This window comes from Callionymus lyra, chromosome 5 (genome assembly GCF_982586985.1).
Source record: "Callionymus lyra chromosome 5, fCalLyr1.hap1.1, whole genome shotgun sequence".
Taxonomy (NCBI): domain Eukaryota; kingdom Metazoa; phylum Chordata; class Actinopteri; order Syngnathiformes; family Callionymidae; genus Callionymus; species Callionymus lyra.
Genome location: NC_141822.1, coordinates 7587936 through 7612442, shown reverse-complemented (window position 1 = coordinate 7612442; position 24507 = coordinate 7587936). Strand labels below are relative to the sequence as shown.

At 36.7% G+C, this 24507-nt stretch overlaps 1 protein-coding gene across 1 annotated transcript; it reads right to left on the bottom strand.

Annotated features, from left to right (window-relative positions):
- Positions 1-833: 833 nt before the first annotated feature.
- On the bottom strand, positions 834-24054 carry ptgs1 (prostaglandin-endoperoxide synthase 1). Its single transcript, XM_087790653.1, has 11 exons — positions 23909-24054; positions 23760-23837; positions 17851-17967; positions 14578-14718; positions 14374-14517; positions 10497-10678; positions 8685-8768; positions 8371-8617; positions 5017-5303; positions 3133-3280; positions 834-1371 (listed from the first exon to the last, which is right to left on the bottom strand). Exons 1-11 carry the CDS (start codon positions 23913-23915, stop codon positions 1034-1036), a joined length of 1773 nt encoding a protein of 590 aa, XP_087646779.1. The 5' UTR covers positions 23916-24054; the 3' UTR covers positions 834-1033.
- Between the last annotated feature and the right edge of the window lie 453 nt (positions 24055-24507).

Genomic DNA, 24507 nt, shown 5'->3' with positions numbered 1-24507 from the left:
GTTTTACTCTTTCTGTATCAGAAAATGTTGCATGTTGTATTTTTATCTCTTTTTACTTCATTAATATTGGTAAATTACTTCATTCTGAAAAGCCTGATTTTCTACTTCTACTATTACTTCTACTATTAATTCTACAAATTCTACTTCTACTTCACATTCTCATTCTACTACTGATTCTACTTCTACTACTTATTCTACTATTAATTCTACAAATTCTACTTCTACTTCACATTCTCATTCTACTACTACTTCTACTTCTACTACTTATTCTACTACTACTTCTACTATTAATTCTACTACTTCTAATTCTCATTCTACTACTACTTCTACTTCTACTTCTACTATTAATTCTACAACTTCTACAACTACTACTTCTACTTCTACAACTTTTACTACTAATTCTACTTCTACTACTTTTACCAATACTTCTACTACTACTTCTACTTCTACTACTACTTCTACTATTAATTCTACAACTTCTACAACTACTACTTCTACTTCTACAACTTTTACTACTACTTCTACTTCTACTACTTTTACCAATACTTCTACTACTACTTCTACTTCTACTACTACTTCTCCTACTTATACTTCTGTTATTATTCTTCTCAAACTTTTTCAGTTCATTTCAACTGTTCCCACACATGTTTACTTCCTCATCTAAACCAGACATATGTATTACTCAATGAACTTTACTATGTCCAGATGTATTTATAAATTCGTATCTAATTGTTTCTTTGTTGAACAAAATGTTTATAAATATTTAATTGGTATTTTAGGTTTTCTTATTCCGGGATCACGACCTTGAATATTGATGTGACTCCTGAAGAAAAGGATTTAAAAATGTAAAAGTCGTTTCCGGGAAAGTTGATCTTTTACCAAAGAAATGAAAAACATGTGTAAGTCGATACAAACATGTCACGGAGTCACGCAGAGAATTTTTTTGTGTCCACATTTAATGAATAACAAGCCACTCAGTAAACAGTTCCTTGTTGAAATGTGTTTCATCTTCTCCCACACGAACACTCGGGGGTCACAGCTCGTCAGTCCGGGGCTCCGACTCGTCCCCCGGGACCCTGAAGGCCACGTAGGGACACGTCCTGCTGTTCAGACACACCAGTTTCTTCAGTGTCGCCGAGTTCACAATGTCAAAGCCCACTTTGCCCCCGAACGTGCTGGGCTTCCAGTACTGGGGCGAGCAGATGGGGTTCCCCAGGAGGCCCTTGAGGGAGAACGGGGCCCCCATCTCCACCATGCTCTCCCCGAAGATGGACCCCGGGCGAGTTTTCTCCAGCATCAGTCCAGGGTAGAATTCCAGAGCGTCGATGTCGCCGTACATTTCCTCCAGCGTGGCAGCGATCTCCTCGTTATCTGCAGACAAACAACATCGTTTAACATATTTATTTAAGGTATTCTCTCCGTTTCAGGTACAGTTACTGCTACACATGAAGTATATCTGTTAGAATATGGTTGAATTTAACATTTTAAAACTTTGACTTATTTATTTACTTTTAGCATTTCATTATTATTATTATTATTATTATTTTTGAGACATTTATTTCAATATTTTTGATATTAAATGGTTGAATTATTTATTTCTCAGATATTTAATTTAAAAATAAATTCAATAAAATGCTTGAATTTAACATTTCACATTTTTATTTATTTATTTATTTTTGAAGATTTCAATTATTTTATTAAATGTTTGAATTTAGTAGTTTTTACATAGAGAGGTTGAATTATATATACTACTTCTACTACTAATTCTACTTCTTCTACTTCTACTACTACTTCCTCCACTTCTACTTCTACTACTTATTCTACTTCTACTACTTTTACTTCTATTAATTCTATTTCTTCTACTTCTACTACTACTTCTACTTCCTCTACTAATTCTACTTCTTCTACTACTTATACTCCTACTTCTATGATTTATTATACTAATTTCACTAATTCTACAAAAATGATGCTGTTTTTTTATTTGAAAAATTGTATTATTTTTTTGACCAATTTAATTAAATATTTATAGAAAAAAACATTATTATTATTTGTTTAATAATTGAATTAAAAAATGTGAATATTTTAAAAACGATTACATTTTTTCAACACCTAGAGTTTGATAATCTAACTACAAAAATTACAAAATACTAGCTCAAAAAAATATATTTTATTTAAAATCCCAAGTGCTCAATTATTATCATTATTTTTATTTAAATTTTTTGGTTTTACCTAAGCATTATATATTTTTTATTGCATTTTTAATTGAATATCTTTTGTATTGAAAGATTAAAAATAGTTTAAAAAAAATTGAATAAAAAAATTGAATACAAATATATATTTTAACTTTAATATTCCAATTCCAATTAATTTAAAAATAAACTTTTTCTAAAAAAGTTGAATTTAAAATTGATTGTTAAACCTTTTATTTGTTAATTGTCAGGGTTGGTAATTGGTTAAATTAAATAATTTGTCTGTTGATTTGTCCATTGTTTTTAATTAAATTTAAAACAATTTAAGTATAGAATTTGATATTTTAATTCCATTTTTTTCCAATTTTCTTTTTATAAATTCAACATTATTTGACTCGTAGCTTTTAAATTCAACATGAAAATAGTTTGATATTTTCTGTTGACAATATTATTCCACATTTATATAAGACAATGAAATGTGTAAAAAAAAAGTTGTTTTAAATGTATATATTTATTAAATTCAACCTTTATACATAGAAATGATTGAATTAAATTATTTAAAAACAATAATTCGCTAAAGCCTTAAAAAAAGCTTCACTGCAATAAAACTATCTTGTATGTTTTAACAAAAGTTTAAACGTTGACTATTCTGATGAAATACCTCCACACACTGAGTCTCTCTGTGTCGACGACTGAAAGAATGTGTGTGTGTGTATGAATGTGTGTGTATGAATGTGTGTGCATGTATGTGTGTGTGTGCATGTACGAATGTGTGTGTATGAATGTGTGTGCATGTATGTGTGTGTGTGTGTGTGTGTGTGTGTGTGTGTGTGTGTGTGTGTGTGTGTGTGTGTGTGTGTGTGTGTGTGTGTGTGTGTGTGTGTGTGTGTGTGTGTGTGTGTGTGTGCGCAGCTGCTCGTAAAAGCCGTCGATCACGTCTCACCTGTGAACTCTCTGAAGGACGTGTACGCCTTCAGGTTGAAGCGTTTCCTGTACTCGTTGAAGGGCTGAACCCGGAGCTGACGCGACTCCTTGATGGCTCCCACGGCGACCCTGGTGACCGCCGGGTTGATGTTATGACCCCCCCCGATCTGTGACGACAAAAAGTGTGTAAGTAAGTAAGTAAGTCATTTTTATTCATATAGCGCTTTTCCAGACCAGGGTCACAAAGCGCTTAAACAATCAAAACAATATTCAATAAAGTATATATTTTAAAGGTCAAGATAAAACTGATAACACAACAGGAGTTCGAGAAATTCAAGGAAAAGCCTGAACAAATAGAAACGTCTTAAGATGTTTCTTAAAGGAGTCAGTAGATCCATCAAGCGCAAAGAGAGAGAAGATCGTTCCAAAGCTTAGGAGCAACAGCCTGAAAAGATTTCTCTCCTCTGGTCCTGAGCCGTGTGCGTGGAACCATAAGTAGATTCTGATCCACAGACCTCAGAGCCCGAGCTGGGGTGTAAGGCTGGATGAGATCACTGATGGAAGGTCTGACCATGAATAGCTCTGAAAGTAAGAACCAGAATTTTAAAGTTGATCCTGAAAGAAACTGGAAGCCAGTGAAGAGTTTTAAGGATCGGAGAAATGTGAGTTCTCCTACTAGAGCAGGTCAGAATTCTGGCTGCAGAGTTCTGAATCAACTGCAGACGAGACAGATCCTTCTTGTTAAGACATGAAAACAAACTGTTACAATAGTCCAGACGAGAAGAAACAAACGCATGGATTACAAGCTTCAGATCATGTTCCGACAACATTTTCCTAAGTTTACAGATTTTTCTCAGTTGAAGGAAACAGTTTCTGGTCAGTTTTCTGCAGTGTCGAACAAGAGACATGTCTTTATCAAATACAACACCCAGGTTTCTCAGGCTCAGTTTGACAGACTGACCCAAGTCACCCAAGTACTGACTCAACCCTGGAATCTTATCATCAGGAGCAATCACCAGAGTTTCAGTTTTGTCCACATTTAGCTGTAAAGTGTTTTCACCAGGTCACAAAGCGCTTAAACAATCAAAACAATATTCAATAAAGTATATATTTTAAAGGTCAAGATAAAACTGATAACACAACAGGAGTTCCAGAAAATCAAGGAAAAGCCTGAACAAATAAAAACGTCTTAAGATGTTTCTTGAAGGAGTCAATAGACTCCATCAAGCGCAAAGAGAGAGGAAGATCGTTCCAAAGCTTAGGAGCAACAGCCTGAAAAGATTTCTCTCCTCTGGTCCTGAAGCTTGTTCAGGAACCATCAGTAGATTCTGATCCACAGACCTCAGAGCCCGAGCTGGGGTGTAAGTCTGGATCAGATCACTGATGGAAGGTCTGACCATGAATAGATCTGAAAGTAAGAACCAGAATTTTAAAATGATCCTGAAAGAAACTGGCAGCCAGTGAAGAGTTTTAAGGATCGGAGAAATGTGAGTTCTTCTACTAGAGCGGCTCAGAATTCTCGCTGCAGAGTTTTGTAGGAACTGCAGACGAGACGCATCCTTCTTGTTGAGACATGAAAATAAACTGTTAAAATAGTCCAGACGAGAAGAAACAAACGCATGGATTACAAGCTCCAGATCATGTTGTGACAACATTTTCCTAAGTTTAGAGATTTTTCTCAGTTGAAGGAAACAGTTTCTGGTCAGTTTTCTTCAGTGTTGAACAAGAGACATGTCTTTAGCAAATACAACACCCAGGTTTCTCATCTCGATCAGAGGAATGACATGTTGAGCAACAAGTCTTATCGTGAACATCAGACTCAACATGCCGTTCTGGAAGACTGAAGAAGAACAACGGTCCTTCTATCCACTTCCACCAGGAGAACATCCGACCCGAGGCTCACCTGTCCGGCGACCTGCCGCGAGAAGGCGTCCACCAGCTTCTCCACGCCGTAGCCCGTGACGACGGAGGTGTTGAAGAGGAACTGCGGGTACGAGAGTTCGTCGCCGTGGATCAGGAAGCTGTCGGGCATGAGCGGGTGCCAGTGGTAGAGGTGGCTGAACTCCAGGGCGATGCGGTTCCCGTACTGGAAGGGCGTGTTGAAGAGCAGCGCCGGGTCGAACTTCAGCTTCAGCAGGTACCCGCTCAGGTGCTGCACGTACTCCTCGATCACGATGCGGATGGTTTCGCCTGCGATAGAAACCATTGGTTTGACATAGAAAACTGATGGTCGGACCTGGATACACCTGGACTTGTACAGGAGTTCAGCAGAATAAACTATAAGTTATGTTTTTTTTTAAATCACAAGTTACCTCAATGTCTCGTTAACCTTTTGATTTCCACCACGTTGATGGTGTTAACATCATTAAAACTATCATAAGATCACACAAGAATACATGAACCAGTGAATGTTCAGACACTGAAAAAGAAAAACACTGTCAAAATGTTTACATGACACACAATAATCACATGACACCCATAAATGTTCAAATGAACCCCATTAAGGATCAAATCACACACATAATGATCACATACAACACATGAATGATCGCATGACACACATAAATGATCACATGACACACATAATGATCACATGACACACGTAAATGATCACATGACACACATGAATGATCACACAACATGCATATTTTCACACAATAAACAGGATCTCAAAGACCAAAGAAATGTTAACATGACACACGTAATGATCACTTGACACACATAATGATCACATGACACAAACAATGATCACATGACACACATAAATGAGCACATGACACACATAAATGATCACATGACACACATAAATGATCACATGACACACATAAATGATCACACAACATGCATATTTTCATACGATAAACAGGATCTTAAAGACCAAAGACATGTTAACATGAAACATAATGATCACTTAAGGTAAGGTAAGGTAAGGTAAGGTAAAACTTTATTGATTGAAATTGTTTTTTACCAATAGCCAGCAATTTTTCATAAACAATAAAAAATAATACATAAAAAATAAAATAAGAAGAAGAACATAAAGAGGAAGAACAAGATGACACAATCTAAGTATAAAGATAAAGACAAAGAACATAGGTCAAAGAAAAACAAAGAAAAAGGATACAAAGACTAACATAGAACAGAACATCCAGATACTTTCACTCCACTCCTGCCCCCGAACTCAGAATTGTACAATTTAATAGCCCGAGGCATGAATGAGTCCCTGAGTCTATTTGTTTTGCACCTGGGTAGGAGCATTCGTGCACTCATTCTGCTTCTCTGCTCACTGATGACAGTGTTCAGAGGATGACTGTCATCATCCATGATGGACAGTAGTTTGTTCAATGATCTCCTCTCAGCAACTGTCACCAGTGAGTCCAGCTTCATTCCAACCACAGAACCAGCCCTCCTGATCAACCTGTCCCACCTGTTGACACTCCTCTTGGACACATTTCCACCCCAACACACCACAGCATAGAACAGGACACTGGCCACCACAGACTGGTAGAACATGCAGAGGAGCTTCTTGCAGATGTTAAATGATCGAAGCCTCCTCAGAAAGTACAGTCTACTCTGAACCTTCTTATATACATGGTCTGTGTTGCAGGACCAGTTTACTGTCCATCCACACGCCGAGGTACTTATAGTTGTCAACTATTTCCACCTCGTCGCCTCTGATGGACACTGGACGTGGCTTTGTCCTGGACCTCCCGAAGTCCAAGACCAGCTCCTTAGTCTTTGAGGTGTTCAGCTGCAAGTGGTTCCTCTCACTCCAGTCCACAAAGTCACGTATCAGACTCCTATACTCGTCTTCGCTGTTGTCCCTGATGCATCCAACAATGGCAGTGTCGTCAGCAACTTCTGGACGAGACTCAGCTCTGAGTTGTAGCAGAAGTCCGAAGTGTAGATGGTGAAGAGGAGAGGGGCCAGTACTGTCCCCTCTCCATAACTGATCACATGACAAACATGATGATCACAAGACAAACAAAATACAATAACACAACATGCATATTTTCACCGGATAGACAGGTTGTCAACGACCAAAGAAATGTTAACATTAAACACATAATGATCACATACAACATATACATAATCACATGACACACATAAATGATCATGTGACAAACAAAAATGATCACACAACATGCATATTTTCACACGATAAACAGGATCTCAACAACCAAAGAAATGCTAACATGACACACATAATGTTCACATGACACACATAAAGGATCACATGACACACATAAAGGATCACATGACACACATAAAGGATCACATGACACACATAATGTTCACATGACACACATAAAGGATCACATGACACACATAAAGGATCACATGACACACATAGTGTTCACATGACACACATAAAGGATCACATGCCAAACAGAAATAATTTAACATGCATATTTTCACACGATAAACAGGGTCTTTAAGACCAAAGACATGTTAACATGACACACATAAATGATAAAATGACACACATAAATGATAAAATGACACACACAGATGATCAAATACAACACATACAAGATCACATGGCACACATAAATGATCACATGACACACATAATGATCACATACAACACATACAAGATCACATGACACACATTAAGGATCACATGACACACAAATTATCAAATTACAATTATTGAGAAAACATTATGTTCAGTAGTAAAAAATAGTTTTGCTCCTTTTTAATCTAAAAGGCATCCACAGGATTATTTTTCTGATTATAGTTTAAAATTTAAATTTAAAAATGCAACTTATAAAAAAAAACAACTCTCTTGATGTAGTAAATGTTGAAGTCTTGCAGTAAGTTGTTGCAGTAATACTCTCATCATCATGTTTTCAACGTATTACTTTATAAAGTTGCTCTGAAATCTGGGCGAACGAGAGGTTACGAGAGTCCAGTATGACGTAATAATGGCTTCACTCCTCCTCCAGCCACCTGTAATCACGCCCCGCTTTGTTTATACAACAAGTCCCTTGGAGGTGGAGACTCCCGGGATTGATGACACGCGGTGACAAACCTCCATGCTTGACTAATCACAGCAGAGTGGGTGTGGTTATGGTCAACAAGATTTCATCTCCATAAAAAAAAGTGTTTTCAAAGATAAAAGATGGAAATAAATCTTTTTTTTCTCAACAATATTACAAGAAGTAAAAAAACAAGTTAATACATTATCGTCATCCTCACCCTACTAGCGACACCATTTGTAGCAGAGAGATTAAAGTTATATTTTTTTGTTTCTCACCTATGATGATGAGACGCGACGTCTGGAAGAGCTGCTCGTCGTCCCAGGTCGGGTGTTCACCTCTCAGGACGTCACACACCCGGTTATGTTCCCTCAGCCAGAGCGTGGCGTACATCCCCAGACCAGGAAGTAGACCGTACACTTCCTGCCCGATGGCCATCTGCTCCTCCACGGGGAAGCTCGGTGGGTAGCTCATCCTGACGGGGGCGTCGGCCACAGAGGGGGGGTACATCTGTCCGTCGATGAGCTGCTCAGGAGATACGAGTTCACACTGGTCGCTCGACACTGAGGTGGAGGGAGTATTTTAAATGTACCTGGTACTTCAGTTTTCCATCTTCTAAAAGTCTCAGGTTCAGCTGACGATCCAGGTTGTCGCCATAAACGTGTCCAGCATCCACCTGAAGGATTGGACCGATAAATTAGAACCTAAAGTACTATTTAGTCATTAAGAATTATTTTTATTTTTGTATAATAGCAAACATTTAGATGTGAAAGTACATGAGAAAATTGAATGATTGAATTTCACGTTTCAAATGTTGAATCTTTGGGGGGGTTTTTTCAATTGAAATGTTTTTTTAAGCATTGATTTTCAAAATAAAAGCATTTTTCTACATATATAGTTCAATATACTTAAACTCAAAAATTATAAAAATCAAAAAAATTGCCTGGTAGTATTATTGTACCAACATCTTTTATATTGAATTTAAAAGATTTTGAATTTAATTGAAAATAATAATTTAGAAATATTATCTTTGAAATATTGGAATTAGAATAGTAAATATGTAAGTGAAAAAACAAAACAAAAAAAAACGTTTTTTAATTAAATTATTAAAAAATAATTTCAAAATTACAATATAGATATTACTTTATTCAATGAAAACAATTCAGTAAATTCAATCATTCAGATATATTTTAATTTAATTATTACAAATATACATTCATTTAATTTAATTCTAATTTAAATTGTATATATTGAAACGTTTAAATTAAGCATACTGTATACAACCAATATTCTGATGACACTGATATACTTAGATTTAGTGTAGAATCTGTGTTTTTATTAAGGGTTCTTGTCGAGAAATGACATTCATGACTTTGTGTTGAGATTCTAAAACAAAACTGCACTGAATACAAGTCTTAATAGATATTTTGGCTGAACGTAAGAACATCTTAAGAAGCCTTACAACCATTACAGACTCTTAGTTTCATTCTAAACAAACATCTCTGAAGAGAGATCGACTGATGTTCCCCAAGAACCGATCAAGGTTTATGTTTGTTTCCGGCGCTTTAAACACAAGAAGAAACAAAGTGCTTCGCTGTCAAACAGACAGAGTCTCGAAGCAGACATTGAGGTAAACAACGAGAAACTTGAAACCAAACCTGAGGAGGAAGAAGGTCAGATAGAGAGTTTATAACTTGTTTTTTATTGGAAAATCCCAAATTAAATGCAAAAGACTGCTTTGAATAAGTTGTATTGTCGTAAATTCGTGGGATTGTATTTGGGAACAAACCGTAGATTATTACTATCTTTTATTTAATTCAATTTATATACAATTTCTTGCACACTTCATTTAAACTATTTTTTATTATTTTACTGTTATATAACTTGACCTGGAATTAAAAAACGAATTAAATTTTGATATGATTTATTTGAATTAACAACTACTACTTTTTTTATCGAACTTTCATTTAATATTTAATTTATTTTTGACCATATGAAATGACTTTGTGGGCCAGATTCGGCTCCTCGGTCCCCGGGGGCCACATTTAATACAGTGCCTCTTGTGAGGGGCCACCAAGAAAAAACAAAGGAGCAAAAACTATAAAATAAAGTGATAAAATCGAGCTCAATATGAAAAAAAACAACATTTTATTGTAAGAAATAAGAAAAAAAGGGCCCTTTTTCCTTAATATATTTTTTATATTAACTTAAATCCTACCTAGGGTCAATAAATACTCACAAAAAAAAATGTAGGAAATAAGTGCTAAAAAAAGACCATTTTAAGAGACTAGTGATGAACAATATAAAGAAATACAAAATATAATAGTTTCTACACGACCTTTGACCTCATCAAGGCCACATTAAGGGGCCTCGGTGATGAGGGTCATCATCAAAGAGTACTGACCCCGTGTGCCAGTGCCTTGGTGAAGCCCACGCCCATGCGGTTGTAGGTCTTGAAGAACTGATGTGTGAAGTGCTGCGCGAAGAAGGCGAACATGAGGTTGGAGCCCTGAGGGTCGGGTCTGAAGGTCCTTCTCTTCAGCAGCTTCTCCACCAGCAGCTCAGGGTCAGGAAGACCGGCCGTTCCTGGAGGGGAAGAAGAAGCAGCGCCGGCGTCACGTGTGGTACTCCACGCCTCTAGTCATAATACTGGACCTGTTGATACTTTCAGAACTCACGCGGCACTTCAGAGGTTCTCAAGGTCAGGAGCTCAGCAGCAGGTTTGAAACCTTTCCCTCGACACGTGGATCAGAGCCACGAGTCATGAAAAAGTATCTCTAAGCCTGGGTTTGTAAATAATAGTAACATTAAAAATCTCTTGAATTTACAAACAAATTGAGAATACGCCTCAAGTATGAATTCTGGTTGAATTTACTGACCTTGAACCAACCCCGGTTTTTAAGTGGTACATGGTGCACAAACATCTGTCAAAAGTTTAAGTACGACTTGGGGAACCAATAAAGCCTTAACACAGGCTCCTAGTACTACAAAATATTACTCTGCAAGGTTATCGAGTATTACTCCTCAAGGCTCTGTAGTATTATTCGTCAAGGCTCAGTATTATTGCTCTGCAAGGCTCCGTAGTATTAGTCCTCAAGGCTCTGTTGTATTACTCTACAAGGTTCCGTGGTATTTCTCTGCAAGGCTCCTTAGTATTACTCTGCAAGGCTCCGTAGTATTATTCCTCAAGGCTCCGTAGTATTACTCTGAAAGGTTCCGTAGTATTACTCTACTAGGCTCCGTAGTAGTACTTCTCAAGGCTCCGTAGTGTTATTCTACAAGGCTTCATAGTATTAATCCTCAAGGCTCTGAAGGATTGCTCTGCAGGGCTCTGTAGTATTATTCTACAAGACTCCATAGTATTATTCTTCAAGGCTCTGTAGTATTACTCCGCGAGGCCCCTAATATTACTACTCAAGGCTCTGTAGTATTACTCTGTGAATCTCCTTGGTATTATTTCAGGTGGGTTAATACTAAAGAGTCACAGTCGTCAGTAGCTTGAGGAGTAATACTACAGAGCCTTGAGTAGTTTTATTCTACAAGGGTCCATAGTATTATTCCTCAAGGCTCAGTAGTATTACTCTGCATGACTCTGTAGTATTATTCTAAAAGGCTACATATTATATTATTCCTCAAGGGTCTGTAGTATACTCTGCAAAGCTCTGTGGTAAACTGTAGTATTACTCCGTGAGGCTCCTCAATATTACTCCTCAAGGCTCTGTAGTATTACTCCACGAGGCTCCATAGCATTACTCCAAGAGACGACATAGTATTACTTCCTGAAGCTCCATAGTATTGGGAAGGCTCTGTAGTATTACTCTTCAAGGCTCTGTAGTAATAATCTGTGAATCTTCTTGGTATTATTTCAGGCGGGTTAAATTGACCCGTTTGATAACAATATGGTATAAATATTTCAATATTTGTCTCTATTAATCTATATCAATATTCAGCTTATGTTCAATTAATAGTTAATTCCTACCAGAAATATAAAGTTCATGAATAGAATTTTCTGGCCTTCGTTCACTTCCTGCTAACCTTCTATTTTCAAGGATTCAAATCATCACTCTGTTGTCTACGACAAATGCAAATACAAATATTCAAATCTACAGCTGAATAAGACAGTATAGACACTATAACAGTAGGAAACAATAGTATCAACCCGTGTGCAGTACGGGAAGTAAGAGTGCAAATTTTGTGCAAATTTGTCAGTGTGTAAATTGTACGGTGCGATTTATTTGCATGAGATTTAATACAAGGCGCTCTGTCAAGTTTTGAGAAAATCAAAATACTTTAACTGCACCTTATAGTCTAATAAATACTGTAATTGCTGGCAGTGAAATTAGTTTAATCTGGCAGATTGTGAAAAATATATATTATTATTTTATATATATATATATATATTTATTATTAAAGAAGAGACTTGAGGTTTTACTCTTGGGTTATTCTCGACAGTGAAATTCAGAAGATTTTTTTTTTTTTTAAAAATGCAAAATTAATTTCCTTAAACCGTGACCTTTGATAAGAAAAGTTAATTTAGCCACGGTTAAAAAATATAAATAAAAAAAAGAGGAATTTTTAAGTAAAAGATATACTAGAAACAATTACAAATACAAAAGAAAGGATGGAATTTAATAAGAATAAATATTTTTTTAAATGATATAACATAAAATATTAGGTCATTTTAGGAAAAAGAAAAACTAGATAAAAAGTCAAGAATAGATTTCAATGTGCAAATTCATTTTTATATATAAAAAAAAAGCTAAATAAGTAAAAAATCAAATATGAGGAGATATAAGGAAAAACACATACTGACAAAAAGGACAAATAAAAATAAGAAAAAATAGTTTTACAATTTGTGATAACATTTTATAATAGACAAGCATTTAAACAAATATATAAAATAAAATATTAAGAGATACAAATAAAGAAGGAGAAATACACACGAAAAGGACAAATAAAAATGAAAGAATCTAGTTGATGCTTGAGATGAATTACAGTTTTTTTCGACTTCACTTTTAGGTGTTTCTCAAATGTGAGCCAAACAAATGAGGCAAACCTGTGTGTTGACACATTCTGTTGAGTACATGTCAGATGGTTCGCTTGCTTCACGACTTTATTCCGAGGAAGCTTCGCTCGTTTTATCTTTTGGCACCAGTTAAACTATTTGTATATTCTGGTCTTGAAAACATTTTTTTATTTTAGTTTATCATTTCCTGTCAGGACTGACCACAGCGAGTGTCCCTGGTCATAATATTATTGGTGGTTTTCTGCTTCCTTTATCTCACGGTCACTTCCTGCTTTTAAAATATAATTCACGATTACGGAAGTAGATTGTCTTATTGAATTTAACATTTCAATGTTGATACTTTTAATTGTTTATTTTCTTTATATAATAGAATGATTTTTTATTGAATGATTGAATAATAAAAATGTCAAAATGTATGGTTTTTACAGGAATGGAAAAATATTGCATTTAGAAAATTAAATTTGTGTTTATTGGAATAAGACTTTCAAACTGTATGAGTAAAAAAACGTTTAATTCTGAAAATATATATTTTTATTATTTTAAAACAAATCAAATAACGTTTTTTACGATACAATTTATGTTATTACATTGTTAAACAAAAACAAAGTAAACATTTTGGCTATAGAATTAATTCAATTATTTTTTTAAATGACTAAATGCTTAAAAAAAACACATTTGAATGAAAAAGTTCAAAGATTCAACATTTAAATTTTTTTATTTTAACTATTCAATATTCTGATGGCTGTGTCCCTAATTGTGCACTTCTGCACTTATACCTGAGTGCACAAGTGCATCCCGGTGAGCAGTGTGCAAAAATGTAGTGTGCAATGAGCACTCAAATCCTGCACTCAAATGGCCAGAAAACTGAGTGTGGATCGATGGACACTTTTTACCCTTAAAGTCCACCATTTTGGTGATGTAGCGCTAATGCTAAACGGAAGCTGATATCGGCGCAAAGGTCTTGAGAAAACACTAAATTTACAAAACTTAATAAGTTGTTTCAATTGGAGAAAAGTGCTGTCAAGTGTCAGTGATAGTGTATAAACGGTCGGTTGCAATCGGCATTAAATAGTAGTAGAAGAAGAATCTGTCGTGTCATTTCCTGTAAGTGTGTAGCAGCAGAGTTTGATTTGAGACAGTAATACCCTGTTGAAATTTGAGCACTGCGCAGTGGAGAAGTGTGCGATTTGAAACACAGCATAATACACAAAAGCTGTATATACAATTCAACATCATAAAAAATAGTCCAGCGTACCTTTGACCCCTAGCGGCGTTGGGCAGTCCAGCGGCACCGGGGGCAGCAGCCGAGTGTAGTAACTGAGATTGTAGTAGGACTCCCAGCTGAGGTAGTTGTACTTGGAGTTGTAGGTCGGCGGGCTGGGTATCAGGCTGGCCCGGACTGAACACAGCGACAAACGTAAACATCACGACATCAACATTTTGAGGTGCAACAACCGACCCGTCAGAACCAGCCGCATCAGAACATCGCGTAAGAAGGTGTAGTTGATGATGTCCCACAACAAGTGGAAGTGGGTCAGGATGTAGTGCGTCGCTTCCGGGCTGGGCTTCAAGAATAGACGCACCCGGGTCCAGAACTCGGCTGCAGGCGGAGAACAAAACGGGGGGGGAAACAATTATGTGAAGCCAGCTGTGAAATTGAAGCAGAAAATGGGAGTCAGGGAGAAAAAAAACCCCTCCTAGTGTGTGGTCCTCAACCCTCTCTTTCTGTTTTCACTCTCCATAAGTACCACTTCCTGGGATACATAGTTCTCTAACGTTAGAGAATGATGTGGCACAGGTGTTGTACTAAGTCTCTCACGGGTCCTCGAGGAAGTCACTTGTCATCAGATAAAAAGCATCTGCGCATTTCAGAACAATGACTTCATTTTTTTTTTTTTACTCAGGAGAAAACACAGCTGCGGATTATTTCCCCGCAATAATTGACTGTTTTGGGAAGTCTAGGCACAATCGACGAGGAGTTCTGGAAATGTTCTAAATGGTTTCTTCACCTGGCGCTGGCTCTGTGGTCGTTTTCACCACCAAATGCAACTTCCAGATCCTCTTGATGTAACACGGCTCCGTGTTTCCACATCCAAGACCAAGACGCCCCTGACAGGAAACGGTAAATTGACAACACGGATGGTTTATGGGAAATTGTTCCCTTGATGGGTCGGGAATTCTACTTTCTTCCTGTTGACTCTACTGAGTACAAACCCATCCAGCAGTACCTGATGATGGTTAGCTGAAGTGCAGACTCAAACGCTTTTACATTTTTCAAATGTAGATTTGATTCATTTAACCCTTGTGTTATATCAGGGTCAAGGTGACCCCAAGGCTTGAAAAACGAATTTGTTATCCCTTGTGTTGCCTCAAGGGGTGTGTCCCTTCTGCTGTTACGCTTGATATTTTGAGTACACAAGTGCGAAAATGTAGTGCGGAAAGAGCACTCAATTTGCCAGAAAATCGAGTGTGGATCGATGGACACTTTCCACCCTCAACGACCGCCATCTTAGTGACGTAGATGAAGCTAAACTGAAGCTACGTCACTGACGACTCGTCTTCGGAGCAGATACCGACGTAAATGTCTCGAGAAAACACTCATTTTTACCACAAAACAACACAACAACAGTAATAACACAATGAAACACAACTTAATAACTTGTATCGATTTGAGAAAATCGTTGTCCAGTGTCGGTGATAGTGTTTAGACGACCGGTTGTAATTAGGGTTAAAAGTATTAGAAGAAGAAGCGGTCGAGTCATTTCCTGTAAGTGTGTAGCAGCAGAGTTTGTGCACTGTCTTTAAGTGTACCGTAAATGAGTGCACTTGGAGATGTGTGCGATTTAGGACACAGCAAGGGTCATTCATTTTTTTTCAGACATCCGGGTCACCTTGACTCTGCTATAACACAAGGGTTAAAATACATAATATAATCCAACAATGTGAGATTCCTCAGGGCAACATATTTGGTCCATTTTTACTGAAGTTACATTTCATTTTTTTGAAGCTTGATTTGAGGAAGTCAGCTCTAAAAAATGATGGTACTGCTTGTCTAAGCAAGTCCAACATGGACTGACTTGGACAAGTTCCGGGCACTGCTCCTAGGTTACGTTGTACAGTAAATAAACACGTATTTCCTCGGTACTGACGTCCGTACTAGTCAGAGCGCAAACATGTTTTTTCAAAATTACAGATGATGTGAATCAACGCTGTAATCTCTCCGGAGATGAACCGGGGGTGTATCTTTCAATAAATCTATTCAAGAAGTAAACGGTTCATATACAGTTTCTTTATAAAGGATGAGGGTTTTTAAAAAACAGAAATATAGAAAATCTAGCCATAGTTTACTCTCTTTAAAGCGAAAGAAAATGGAATAAATAAATCAAAGTTAAACTTAGGTTTTACATGATTTTTGAAGAGCAATATCATGACAGATGTTTAAAAATCATCCATGCTTCCATTTTTACTCCATCCTTTCAACTCAAGAATGGTTGAATTCAGATGTGTGACAACAATTTGATCAAAGAAAATGTGACATGAATTATCTTATTCAAAACATAAAGTGAATATTTTTAAATGTTGTGTTTTTGTTATCTTTACATTTTCTGGTTAAATAATACAGTCTAAAACATCAGGTTGTATACTGTGTCTGTTGTGAGGGGCTGTTAAGTCAAATGAGAGGAGTAAAAGGACAAATATTATAGTAGTACTTTGGGTCACTTTGACCCAGAGATAACACAAAGGATACCATAAACACATTTTTTCAAGCCTTTCGGTCACTTTTGACCCTGAGATAACACAAGGGATACCACTTTTCTTAGGCCTTTGGGTCACTTTGACCCTGAGATAACACAAGGGATACCAAAAACTCATTTGTTTTCAGGCCTTTGGGTCACCTTGACCCTGAGATAACACAAGGGATACAACAGACACATTTGATTTCAGGCCTTCGGGTCACTTTGACCGTAAAACAACACAAAGGATACAACAAACACATTTCTATTCAGGCCTTCGGGTCACCTTGACCCTGAGATAAAACGATTTGACCTCATGAGGGCCAAATAAATCGAGTAAAAGGGTGGTTTGTGGTCCCGGCCGATACCATGTCTAAACTATAACTGAGATCATTGTCCGCTTGAAAGGGAAACAAATAGTCAAAGTCTTATTTATCAAAGGGTTAAAGAGTTTGATCAGTGTTTGATCACATTAATAATGTATATTCATTATTTTATCCCTGCTTTAAGATTACAATGATATTTATGTCTTTAAATTTAAAATAACTCACTGTTACATCATTGTACGATTAAAAGGAGTTTTATTTTAATGACAATTAGGAGGAAAATGTGACAGAAATAACATATAATTCAATATTTAAGTTGAATAATACTGTTTATTTTAGGTGTGTAACATTGACAAGATATATTTGATTAAAACTGGAAAACTGTTTTATTATCTCACCAAGTGTTTACATTATCATAATATATAGTTTATTATTCTACATTCTTTCTCCGGTGATTGTCAGTCATTCCTTCGCCTCTGATTAGCGTCTGTGATAATGAGCAGAAACAGAAGCTCTTCCACAATCTCTCCACCATTCACTTCAAAGGATTCAAATATTTGGGGCAAATATCTGAGCCGGGCTTTGTTGCAACTATTTCCTCAATCTTTTCCCTGGAACCCTGTGAGGCTTCAAAAGAAAAAAACATTGAATAAAAAAACAATCTCTACTCACGGACGGTGCAGTTCTGTCCAGAGTAGCCGGTGTGTGTGCAGTCGCACTCGTACTTGTCCTCGCCGTATCGCACACACACACCCCAGTGTTGACACGGTAGATAACAGCAGGGATTGACTGTAAACACAAAGACATCATAACTCTTATAAAAATCTTTATTGGATATAAATCTGTGCCTGCAACGGTTTCCACACGAGTGGGTTATACTTGTATTTCCTCAGGGGCCACATTCTATACCGTGACTGTATTAAAGGGGCCGTCAAGCCAATAGAAAGAAGTGAAAAAACGCTGTTTTTTTATTATAAAATATATGTAATTATGCTTTGACATAGTAACAAAGACATAAGAAAATTAAAAAAAAATGTGATACTAGAGAAATATTTCTTGAATTTATTTCTAAATCTGTTTGAGGGGAAATAAATAATCAAAAAAGGAAACAAATTACATAAAAGGGGCAAAAGGCTGCATGTAATGATTTTTGTCACATGAATAAAAGAAATGAATACAGAATAGAATCATTGGTTAGACATTTCTACATGTTCATGCTTTGATAATCACACGGGCCGCATAAATTACAGTCTGAGGCCCGCAACTGGCCCCCGGGCTGCACTTTTACAATTGAATTTTTCTGACTTGACAATAAAATGTTTATTTTTTCTTGAAGATGTAAAGAATGTTTTAATGACCCTGTTAATTTATGGTTTAAGTTACACACAGCACAAAAGACGACAAGTACACAAACTAGTCGCACAACTCTTCGCGCAGGGACCAGCATTCCCAGAATGCACTGCAAAAGCTGCAATAGCCAAAGTTTTAAATACACGTTGTATCCTTGATTTAAAGAAGTCAGGCTCTGCAAATATAATAAATCCTGTCTGTCAATGAGATTTGTTATTTACTCAAACTGCGCCCACTTTCTTTCTTTTGATCACGTCAAAGCTAATCCAACAAACAGTTCAAGGCTCACTTTTTGACGCTAACCCTGATAGAAAATGCAGAAATGTGAAGTTAAAAAAGGGTGATTAAGACAAGACAATTTATTTAATGGAGGAAACAATTCTTAAAATCTTCATTTCGATCCATCCATCCATCCATCCATCCATCCATCCATCCATCCATCCATCCATCCATCCATCCATCCATCCATCCATCCATCCATCCATCCATCCATCCATCTACCATCTATCTTTCTATCAATCCATCCATCCATCCATCCATCCATCCATCCATCCATCCATCCATCCATCTACCATCTATCTTTCTATCCATCCATCTATCCATCTACCATCTATCTTTCTATCCATCCATCCATCATCCATCCATCCATCCATCCATCCATCTATCTTTCTATCAATCCATCCATCCATCCATCCATCCATCCATCCATCTACATCTATCTTTCTATCCATCCATCTATCCATCCATCTATCCATCCATCCATCCATCCATCCATCCATCCATCCATCCATCCATCCATCCATCCATCCATCCATCCATCCATCCATCCATCCATCCATCCATCCATCCATCCATCCATCCATCCATCCATCCATCCATCCATCCATCCATCCATCCATCCATCCATCCATCCATCCATCCATCCATCCATCCATCCATCCATCCATCCATCCATCCACCTATCCATCCATCTATCCATCTACCATCTATCTTTCTATCCATCCATCCATCCATCCATCCATCCATCCATCCATCCATCCATCCATCCATCCATCATCTATCTTTCTATCAATCCATCTATCCATCTACCATCTATCTTTCTATCCATCCATCCATCATCCATCCATCCATCCATCCATCCATCCATCCATCCATCCATCCATCCATCCATCCATCTACCATCTATCTTTCTATCAATCCATCCATCCATCCATCCATCCATCCATCCATCCATCCATCCATCCATCTATCCATCCATCTATCCATCTACCATCTATCTTTCTATCCATCCATCCATCCTCCATCCATCCATCCATCCATCCACCTATCTACCATCTATCTTTCTATCCATCCATCTATCCATCCATCCTCCATCTAAAAAGGGTGACTAAGACAAGACAATGTATTTAATTGAGGAAACAATTCTTCAAATCTTCATATCCATCCATCAATCATCCATCCATCCATCCTCCATCTATCCATCTATCCATCTATCAATCTATCCATCTATCCATCTATCCATCTATCCATCTATCCATCTACCATACATCTTTCTATCCATCCATCCATCTATATCTACAGTATATCTACTGTATATACAGTTATATATAGATATTTACATAGATATAGATATAAACATATATATATATAATATAGCGCGAGTTTAAATAACACAATGAACAGTAGTAACAATGAACAGTCGTATTTTCATTTAGTCAGGTTTTTTTCACCAAATTTGGCCAAAAACAATGTATTTGTCGTTCAAGATGAATATGAACACAGGTTTTTTCTCTGTACACAAGAATCCCCTTTAAAAATACCTTTGATTTCCTAATATATTGGATTCTGGAGAAGGTTTGTCAATTATATCAAAAAACTTCCACTTATTAAATTCCTTTTTGGAAACGACTCCTCACAGAGAGTCGACATGGCCCCGGGCAGCTCTAACAATCGAGCATTAATAGGAAGACGTCAACTGTCATGAAACAATACCGGTCTTTCAGCGATGATTGCCAACATTTTTCTAATCTCAAACTCACCTGAAGGCAAGTGGAAGGATTATAGAAGAGGATTAGAAGTGTTTTTAATTGAAAATGGATCCAAAAATGACTGATCTTGGACCTGAGTAATGGTGAATGAATACTTCAAACAGTCAGGATCACGAGGACAATGGATTTGGTGAGCAATACATACAAAAAGTTCTTTGACAAGGTAAGTCGTAGGTGAAGGGTTCGACAAGACTCGACAAGCAAAGGAAAAGCTCTCGCTGACAAGGTTCAGCAAAAGCTCACCTTCTTGGTTGCACCCATTGTTGGCAGATCAGAGTGTTTGTTTTGGCTCAAAATCTACAAAAATCCATCACAGGTTCACACTGAGATCAGATTTTTCAGTTTTTCATGGTCTAGAGTTACAGCTATCTGACACTTTCTAATGACTCACATTTTTGAGATCATCTTTCAGCTCAAAGGAGCTCTGTCTGGTGTAAGTTTTCTTTCATTGTCCTGGATTCAAACTACAAATGAAAATTCTTTATAATAATGTATTTTTTATGTTATCGTAGTATCTTCAAAAGAAAACTCTAAAAATCTTTATTAAAACTCTGCTTATTCTCTACTCACCCTCATGTCGACAAAGAGTTGGGATTATTTTCAGAGTAATCTGTTCCTTTTTAGAGTTTTAGGCAGAATTGTATATCTTTTCCAGTGAAGACCGTAGACTGGAATCTTTCACGATATTTACCACGAGTGTCTCAGTGTTTCCTGTCTATGTAGCTAGTTAGCATTTTAGCTTCTGCTACAAACAAGCTTAGAATACAGACTTGTTTCATTTGTTTCTGAACAATTCCTCATGTAGAGGTTTGAATACAAGATCCATTTAAAGTAAATCTACAAATGATCATCCCTTATAAAGTACTTTTAGCAGATTAGCATTTAACATCGCATCTTAGCTTGTTAAACTACCCAACAAGCTAGCTATGCATAAAAAGATTCTTAATTTTTTTTTTGTAAGTGCTTGTCTATTTCTAGCATTTTCTGTTAAACAGTTTTTCTAAACGCTTCATCCATTCCATCTTTCCAAACGTTTAGTTGTACTCACACCTGAGCTAGCTTCGTAGCATTCGTTAAAAGCTTTTGTTAGCATTGATCTTGTCGTTAGATCGACTGTCTACATTGTAGTACTGAATATATAATTGTATTTAAACAAATATTGCGCTAATACAGCTATTACGAAAGGAGTTAGGAAAAATGTTGATGCCAGAGTGTGTAGAAACAGAGTTTTTGTCTCCGGCCATTACTTCAGAGGATTTGAGAAAGTTTTGAAGTAAAAGTACAGACATGCAGATGAAATTATTTTTTAATTAAATTAATTAAAAAATCTGGATCGAATCAAGGAAAAGTGTTTGGTTTGAGATCAAACCTTATTATTCATTTTAAAAATATATTTATCTTCAGAAAAGCACCAAATACTTTTTTGGTGATTAGTACATTTGTGTATTTCAACACATGATGACCAAACTGGGTGTACATTAAGAGGATCTTCAAAGAGTGTCGCCCGAGGCCTTCACTTCCCTCGCCTGTTCAGACCTGTGGACAATCATCGGCCAAAAAAAACAACATTGATGGTTTTTTGGTTCAAATCCCAAATCAGTCAAAACCATTCATCATCATAAACTCAAGTGGATTTGGTGTTTTTTTTTTTGTCCTTTTCTTCAAAGTATTCGCGAGTACTACTGATTGAGTTCCCGCCACAGTAAATGAATAAAGAGGAAGTCAGTCAGACGAGACGGTAGCGCCTGAGGCCAAGATGATCCAGACGGGCGTGTCCAAAGGTTTTCTCAGGGGGGGTTCTAGAAGAAGGTCTTAGAACCTAGTGGTTCAATTATTGGTAAAAAAAAAAAATTCCACTGAATCCACAACTGTTGGCTTTTGGACCTCAAGACAAAACATTACTGAACATATGTTTGTTCAAAGCCAAACAGTGTATTTGTCTTTCATGGAAGAACTTCTCAGAGGCTTCAATCACTCATCGTTGATTTACTAGGATCCGTTTTTCTTTTCTAGCATAAAGTCTTGCTCAAACTGGAAAGTGTGTTGAGCTTGTCATGATATGAAACTTTAAATAACATTTCAATTAAATTGAATAAATGGCTTTATAAATGGTCTTTAATACCAAAGTTAAAAAAAATATTGTTTCAATAATTGAACTGTAAATTCATCTATTCTATATTTCATCTTGATATACTTCTACAGTATTGACTACAAGTTGTGAGGTATAAAGACCTTTTTATTTTATATATCTCATTTCTTCAATCCGCTCTTCTTTGAACTATTTGAAGTTTATTTTTTTATACATAATAGCCAGTTTACATATCGTTACGTTGAAGTTGAGCACTTAAAATGTTCTTTATTCTATTTTTTGATTATTGGGATTAGAAAAAAAAAGAAGTCTGACTGTATTTTATGAAGTTTTTATAATTTATATTTGATTCACTTTAGTTTGAGCTCAATAGTTTCAACTTCAATCATCACAGGTTAGGTAAATACATTTAGGCTGGGTGTTTTTAAATCCATAGAGTATATATATATATATATATATATATTTATTTTTTCTTTCAAGAAAACTTTTTGAATAAACAGTAAATTGAACATATATTAGAAGATCATTTAAACAATCGTATCAATATAGAGAATTGCAGCTTTTGTTTTTTTTTATTATTATTTGTTTTAAAAACACTATTATTTTAACATTATTTATTTGTGTTTGGTATTTTTTAACTTGTGTGTTGGTTTGATAAAAAATAAAGAGATATATTTTTTAAAAGAGGATGTCGTCTATAGTTCTGGGTATGTGATCCTTCAGGCTACATGTCTCGACTGAATGATTTAATACACATTTTTTCCCTTGAGATAATCTCAAAAACACAGGCTGGTTTAAATCTGATCTCATTGAATAGTTTTGATCGTAAAGGCGATATCTCTCTCGGTTTACATAAAGATCCACTTTGATAAACGATCCCTGTTCTTCGGTCTTGAGGTCAAGCTTGCGTTACTGAAGGCGGTCCTGTCCGGGCCTGCTTTTGTTATCAGAGCTACAGGAATGTCTGGCGACACCGTGTGAAGAAGAACAATATAAACAAAAACTGCAGGAGAGAAGCTGCAACACGTGTTTCATGCAGCTCGACCTGCAGATCATAATGACAGTGTAATAACAAAATAAATGTCTTGACCCACCTGTGTTCGAGCTGACCCCATGACCCCAAAGTACAGTCTGCAAGAGCAGCAGGAGAAGCACTGATGCCAGGATGGAGGCTGAAAAAAAAAAGTGGTTCAACGACTGAAAATCCAAAGTAGCAAGAGTTGAAGAGTTGAGAAGAACTTACGTCTCATTCCAGCAACTCAGGGGGATGTCATTCCAGCTCGGGGGGGAAATGTGGGGGAGATCCTGACGCCTGTGTGGAGCCGGTGGTCACAGGCAGGAGACACTGCAGGAGACACTGCAGGAGAAGGTTTCAAGTGTGGAAGTTGAAGCTCGGAGTGATCTGCTTCACCTGCATGTGTTTGGGGGGGGGGGGGGGAGTTTCCCAGCTCCGCTCCGCCCCCTGCTGACGACAACCCTCCTTCACACCCACACGCGCAGAAACACGCCTCAATTTAAAGAATGCATTCATCAGAAATATTACTCACTATCACCACGCATTAGATGATTTTATCCGTCAGTTTGGATTCATCAGCTTCCTGTGTTCTGATCTGAAAATTAAAAAAAAAAAAAAAAAAGACAATTTGATTGATTCAAGGTTTAGAATTATTGTTAATATTATTATTTTAATTGTTTATAACTGATCTGGGGAAAATTACTGTTAGATATTCACATCTATTACCGTTTTTTAAAGCCATAACAAAACATTTATGCACCGATGCTTGGTTCTGCTTTTCTATTGATTTTTTTGTTATGTTATTTCAATCTTTTATACTTTAGTGA

What these genes read in the sequence shown, in the direction of transcription:
- ptgs1 (XM_087790653.1), bottom strand. An exon ending in TGGACAGAACTGCACCGTCC is followed by an intron (nt 14,719 to 17,850) that starts GTGAGTAGAGAT and finishes CTCCGCCTGCAG; the next exon opens with CCGAGTTCTGGACCCGGGTG. An exon ending in CGCGGCAGGTCGCCGGACAG is followed by an intron (nt 3,281 to 5,016) that starts GTGAGCCTCGGG and finishes TTGTCGTCACAG; the next exon opens with ATCGGGGGGGGTCATAACAT.